At 38.3% G+C, this 7,328-nt stretch overlaps 1 protein-coding gene across 1 annotated transcript; it reads right to left on the reverse strand.

Moving 5' to 3' along the window:
• Nucleotides 1-365: 365 nt before the first annotated feature.
• Nucleotides 366-1,310, reverse strand: LOC134377126 (olfactory receptor 56A1-like). Its single transcript, XM_063095744.1, has one exon. It carries the CDS (start codon nt 1,308-1,310, stop codon nt 366-368), a length of 945 nt encoding a protein of 314 aa, XP_062951814.1.
• Between the last annotated feature and the right edge of the window lie 6,018 nt (nt 1,311-7,328).

Raw genomic sequence — 7,328 nt, forward strand, 5'->3', positions numbered from 1 at the left:
ACTGCCACTGATACTCCCCCACTCACCAGGTGTGACCTTGTCAGCATTTCTACCTAAATTTTCATTTCTAACATAGAAAGTGGAATAATAATTCTACCCTAAAGAATTGTGAGGATGAAATATTTAAATATGTAAATATCTAGACACAAAGATAGGTACCTAAGAATGTTAGTTATAAGAACTAGGCAAAGGAACTTTAGTTAGGTACTAAGAGGTCCATACTAATTCCTGATACTGGAAAGATAGAGAGTGGGTATGAAATACTCACTACCTATATATTAGTTTATTGTCTGGAATAACACATCCTGAAATAGAAACAGAGAAAATAGTAATAGGTGTTTCTATAGAGAGTTCCTTCTGTGTACTCAAAGCCCCCTCCGTAGTAACTTTTGAAACCCCTCCTTTAACTCTTTGGTTCGAAACCCATATACAATGGGGTTCAAGGCAGGAGGAATTAGATGATGAAGGACATTGAACAGAATCAGGATGTCCATGGGGACTCTCTTTCTGGCCACATTTGTCATCACCACAACCAGCAGGATGGTGCTGAAGAAGAGGATGAGGATGAAGTGGGAGCCACACGTGCTCAGAGCCTTCACTGCAGCCCCCTCGGACTTGAACCTAAGCACAGCTCTTAGAATGCAGGTGTAGGAGAGGAAGATGAGGATGAAATCCGAGCCCAGCAAGGTCCAACCAGCCACAAATTGGTAGATTCTATTAAGGGTGAAATTGTCACAGGATAGTCTGGACACAGATAGGTTGGCACAGATGCAGTTCTCAATGACATTTCTCCCACAATAATGGAGCCGGGCAGAGAGAATGGGGACAGGTGAAAGCAGCAAAGCATTTCGTGTCACAATGAAGATACTGGCCTTGACCACAAACTGGTCAGTGATGATGGATGAGTACTGCAGGGGGTGGCAGATGGCCACATAGCGATCATAGGCCATGACCATGAATGTGCAGGACTCCATAGTCAGGAAACTGTTCATGATGAACATCTGGAGGAAGCAGGCAGAGAAGCTGATGGATTTGCTGTTAAACCAAAAGATGGCCAGGACCTTGGGGATGACAGTGAGACACAGCACCATGTCCAGCATGGAGAGAAGGCTGAGCAGGTAGTACATGGGCTGGTGCAGAGAGGACTCCAGCTGTATGGTGATCAGGAGGGTGGCATTGGCCCCCATGGCCAGGAGGAAGAGGAGGCTGAGGGGCAGGGACAGCCAGTGCTGCCAGCTCTGGAAGTTAGGGAAGCAGATGAGGAGGAATTCAGTGACTGGAGCAGTGGAGTAGTTGTTGGGTAACGTCATGAGCTAAATCCTAAATGGAGATTTCACCTGGGTTTATATATAAGACACGGGAATTAGATAAATAGAAAACAAAGCTGTCAAAATATGTGCTAAACTTTCTCATCCAGAAAATGTATGCAATATAGAAGACCAATCCAAAATGAAGACAAAGTTCACTCAATATGAGTACGGATGATGGAAGGTTTGGCAAATTATCTCTGAAGTTAATTTGGAAAACAGATAAGACAGACTAGACCAAAGGTTTAGACTAAGTGATGAGACGAATTACATCATTAAAACATACTATAAAGCTACAAAAGATTTTCCAAGTGATAATGACACAGCAAATTGACCAATTTTATATCTTATAGTCCAGAAATACTCACTAGTTTACAGAGTAATCTAGAATTAACAAATGTGTTATGAAATCAGGGGCCGGCCCATGGCTCACTCGGGAGAGTGCGGTGCTGATGTATTATGAAATCATATTTAACTATAGGGTCTTTTTAGTAAGTGTTGCTGATGTAATTTGTTAGATAGTGTAAAAAATTAGTTTTTCCTCACTTTTTGTCATACATCAAAATAAATTTAAGATGGAAAACTTTATAACACACTCCCAATTCTATCATAGATTAAAGGAAAATAAAAGTAAACATTGATTAAATATAAAAAGGATCCCCCAAACCTATTATTCTAACTTATTGCATTTCTGGCACAACCCATCCTGGACATACGGTACTTAATCCAAGCCTGCACGGGAGCAATTTAATGTCACTATAGAAATTAATGCTCAAAGGCAGGCTATTTTTGTTTAAATTTATAACCACCAATCTCAAATGAGCACTTATATGTGTTCATTACAATAACCTTCTCTAATTAATTTATTCATCCACCTATTTCATGCAGTTTTTCAAAATTTAAAAATTCTTTTCAAATGCTAAATCCCCTCCTCCTCTCTCAGATAACCTCTACAACTGCCTCACCAAGACAGCAGAAAGATCAGATGCAAGTTCCTCAATGTCCCATTATAGACTCATAAACCCATCGATATCTATACCCTGTTCTTCTCTTTGCATGCAGTGGAGTCAAGAATCTATGCCTCCTCCTAATGGCAATCCCTCCACCTCTGCTGTGGATTCTATCCACAAAGGTCCTTCTTAGGAACTTTGACCTATTAGTTATCAGTCAATTCCCAAAGAATTTAATCTTTCTTAGATCCTTCCCATGGATATTCAAAATGTTCAAGTCTCTCATATCTTAACAAATTTATTCATCTATCCCACATCCCCATTTTGTTAGTGTAAAGACCATGATTTCATTTTTCAGCAAATATACTAAATCTCTTTCTTCTTCCTCTTTCACACCTAAATTTAAGGGAAAAAGAAGCAAAGGACATCTAAAAAGAAACAAATAACTGTTGGCTTCAGTAGTCCAATTAGTATGTGAACGAATGGCTCTAAGATAACTCTGAGGATGTTGAAAAGGGGCATCTTTTAGAGGTATAAATATGATGGCACAGAGATTAGGCTGACTAGTTGTATGGAAGAAGAAAGTAGGAATTCTAAAATCGTACTGTCCTGACTTAGATGACTAAACAAAAGATTTGAAAAGATTTGATGTATGTTGTAGAGGCAGAGAGTAAGGATCCAATTTTGATAAGTTATAGCATCTATTAGCTATCAAAATATACACTTCATGAAATGTTGGAGAAAGAAGCTTGAATTCACTTGAAAGCTCACAAGATAGAGAATTGGAAATCAGTAACGTATAGTGTACATTCAAACCACAGAACTTAATCAATTTAAAGATATAGTTAAGTAAATAAGTATTCAGTTAAGAACCACTCACCCTTAAGCTTGGGACCAGAAGAGGTAAAGAGATTGCAAAGGAAACCTAAAAGGAATGACCAAAGATATAACTGAAAATCAAATGTGGTTGCCAGATGTGTCCACATGAAGAATTTCAATAATTTGGGAAAGAAAGTATCCATTGCATTTGGCAATTAGATAATCAATGGGGATCCTAGCAAGAACAGTTCAGTGGGAAAAGAAATAAAATGCAGAATAACAAATAGCCAGTAAGACTGGAGTAAACGGAGGCAGGAAAGACTGATTATTTTGTCAGAAACCATTGCTTCAGGAAACAGTTTTACATGAAGGAAACACTGAATTCACAGGTAGGAGGGCATTAGTTAAAGCAGAGATTTTGTTTTGAGAGGGTTTTTGTAATGAAAAAAATTGAATATATTTAAACTAAGGGGCAAAAGACTGCAGAAAGAAAAATATTGATGATAAAGAGAAAAGGGAGATAATTAAAGGCAGAGGTCCTTGGGGGGGAAAAATGCTATTACTATTTAAATACTCGTTGAAACACATCACTCTGACTTTCTCTCCTCTCTTTCCCTGATCTACTGTAAAAATCTGAAGTACATAAAATGTATTTTCCATCTTTTTAATAAATGCTTGTGAGATGAATGTTTTAATTTGGGGAATTTTGAATTTCAGTTTAAAGATTCAATAAAGAAAATATAAGCAAAAATGTTAACCAATGGGCCCAAGAAAACTGATGGAGAAATTAAGGCAAGCTACAGGAAGCAGCTCAAAGGATGAATAGGAACTGAGAGAGCTACGGACTAGAGTTAAAGACAGTGATGGCACGAAGTTCTTGTTGGAGCTTAGGGATCTTAAACAAGTCATTCCATTAAGGGCTCTGTGATCCCAAAATCCTGACCTTTGGTGGGTGGGAAACCCCTGATTTGGTCCTCTGACCTACTAGATCTTTTGCCTTCATACATACACCAGCATCAAACAACCTGGTGGCTCATCTTGTATGAAAGAGAATTGCTTTACATACAATACCCCATTGCAAATAATATCCCATCATCCTGCATTAGTCTTACTTCTCACCCTCTGCCTGTTCTCTTTTCCTGTCTTATTCTGCTATCTCTGAAAGATCCCTTTCTTGACTCTTTGTTCTTTTTCCTGCCCCTTATGTGTTGTCTCCATCTATGACCATATTTCACAATTCCCAATTCTGGTTCTTTCACCTCCCAGTCTTCATTCCTTCCTCTCATTGTAAGGAACTATTCTAATTAAGCTCATCCTTCTGCTACCTGGATTTCACTGAGTGTACTTTAAATATAAAGGATAAGAAAGGAGGGGATAAAAAGGAATAGGTATAGAGAAAAAGTGATTAGATACCTGAATGTATTGTTAGGTGAAAGTGCAGACATGAATATGAGTTGATCTTTTGGTATATTCAGTTATTAAGAAGCAGTAGAGACTTTACGCTGTACTAACAGAAGTAGTGTGATCAGAGAAAAGTGACAACTCCTTTTCTGCTTTGCTGCAGTTCAACCATGCTTAGAATATCGTGTCCAATTCAGTGCACCTTGATTTAAGGAACATTTTTGAGACTGTACCACCTAGAAAAAGGTGTCCAGTATAGAGAATGTTAAAAACTGATTATGAGGAATATTTTAGGAAAGTGTAATTATTTTAACTATGTGATACCTTCCAAATACATGACTGACTTCAAAGGGAAAGAGAAAAAAGCTAGGATTAGAAGAAAATCACAGGGAAGCCTGCTTCTTCGGATATGAATCCTGTCTAATAAGAAGAAGATTTCTCTCCTGTTTAATACTGAGAGACGGCAATGACCACATTTCCTTACCAGCTCTTTCCCTGAGCCTCAGGTACTTGGGTTCCCAGGATCGTATTAAATTCAAAACGCTGTACCTGTCCTGGTTCTCTCCTTTCCCTCTCTGAAACCCTTAGACTGATTTTCTGGATAGATTGCATGACGTTCTCAGTCACAGAACACCTGGTATCCCTTATATTCAATGATGTGAGATTGCTGAGACTATAGAAGAGTCCCTTCCAAGAGGAACATGATTTCTCAATAACCATGCATCCAGTATCGTAGCCCATGGCCTTTTTCCTCTTTTCCAGGAAAGTCAGTATAGAAATAAGGAGAAAGTCTCCTATTCTGAGTCTTCTGGTGACGCAGGTACTATTGACCCAGCACAGCATTGCTCCCCTCCCTTAGCCTTTGAACTCACAGAGGATGCAACAAATTAGGTCCCACATAAGAAGTCAGCTGCCTGCATCCAGTATCCAGAGCTGGAATTGCTTCCTTAGTTCTGATTTTTTTAAAAAATTTGGAGGTATTTATGATCTACAGTCAATTTCTAACACTATCTCACCCCCTTCTCTAAGCCAGTTGGGAACAGCAGTAGTTTGGGATACTGGGACCCGGCAACCAATGAGCTGGATCTCTTGGGGACCCGTCGTACTTTATTTTATGATGCCAGTGTTGAGATGCGGGTAAAAGAATTTGAAACTGAGTTGAAACTAAAATCTGTATCTATCTGCTTGACTACACTGACCATTCTGTTACACATTCTTTTATTCTACTTTCAACATCCTGATATGTCATACTGATAGTTTTTTTAATCCTGTTTTTTTTTTTAATCATTACACAATGTTAACATTGTGGCCCTTTACCAATTTCTACCTAACCCCCGCTCATCCTCCCCCTTTCTCACCTCTGCTGGACTCAGGTACATTCTCTCCATTTGAAAATTCAAGGAATCATTGTGATTGTTCTATCATCCTTTTTTCTTTTTTCTTTTTATTTTTTTCAGCTCCCACTTATGAGTGAAAACATGCAGTATTTCTTTCTGTACTTGGCTAACTCACTTAACATAATTTTACCTAAGTTCATCCATGTTGCTGGGAATGGCAGAATTTCATTCCTTTTTATGGCAGAGAAATATTTCATTGTGGACATATACCACATTTTCCTTATCCAGTTATCCATCAATGGACATTTAGGTTGGTTCCAACTTTTGGCTATCACAAACAGAGCTGCAATAAACATAGGAATACAGGTATCCCTTCAACATGATAATTTACATCCCTTTGGGTATACACCCAGCAGAGGGATTGCTGGATTCTATGGCAGTTCTACACGTAGTTGTTTGAGGAACCTCCACACTATTTTCCACAATAGCTGCACAAATTTATAGTCCTGCCAATAGTGTGGGAGCATTCCCCTTTCTTTGCATCCTCACCAGCATTTGTTGTTCTCTATCTTTTTGATAATGGCCAGTCTAGCTGGGGCGAGATGATATCTCAGTGAGGTTTTGATTTGCATTTCCCAGATGCTCAGTGATGCTGAGCATTTTTTCATTTGTTTGTCATTCTTTGAGAAATGCCTGTTCAGCTCCTTTGCCCATTTTTTAATCAGGTTACTTATTCTTTTACTGTTAAGTTGTTTGAGTTCCTTGTATGTTCTGGATAATAACCCCTTGGCAGATGCATAAGGTGTGAATATTTCTCCCATCCTGTAGATTGTCATTTCTTTCTGTTGTTTGTTTGTTTGTTTGTTTGTTTGTTTGTTTTTGCTGTGCAGAAGCTTTTTAGTTTGATATAATCACATTTCTTCTTCTTGTTGTTGTTGCCTGTGCTTTTGGGGTCTTGTTTATAAAGTCTTTGCACAGTCTTACTCCTTGCAGTGTTTCTCCTATTTTCTTTAAGAAGTTTTATAGTTTGGGGTCTTATATATAAGTCTTTAATCCATTTTGAGTTGATTTTGGTGTATGGTAAGAGGTACAAATCTAGTTTCATTCCTCTGCATATGGCTGTCCAGTTTTCCCAGCACCATTTATAGAAGAGCAGTCCTTTCCCCAATGTATGCTGCTGTTGCCCTTGTGAAATATCAGTTGGCTATAAGTATGAGGGTTGATTTCTGGTTTCTCTATTCTATTCCAGGGGTCTGAGTGTCTGTTTTTATGCCAGTGCCATACTGTTTTGGTTACTATAACTTTGATGTATAATTTGAAGTCAGGTGGCGTAATGCCTCCAGCTTTCTTTTTTTTTTTTTTTTTTTTTTTTGCTCAGGATTGCTTTGGCTATTTGGGGTCTTTTGATGTTCCATATAAATTTTGGGATTGTTTTTTTCTATTTCTGTGAAGAACGTCATTGGAATTTTGATGAGGATTGCATTAAATCTGTAGATCACTTTGGATAGTATGGA

This window comes from Cynocephalus volans, chromosome 4 (assembly GCF_027409185.1).
Source record: "Cynocephalus volans isolate mCynVol1 chromosome 4, mCynVol1.pri, whole genome shotgun sequence".
Taxonomy (NCBI): domain Eukaryota; kingdom Metazoa; phylum Chordata; class Mammalia; order Dermoptera; family Cynocephalidae; genus Cynocephalus; species Cynocephalus volans.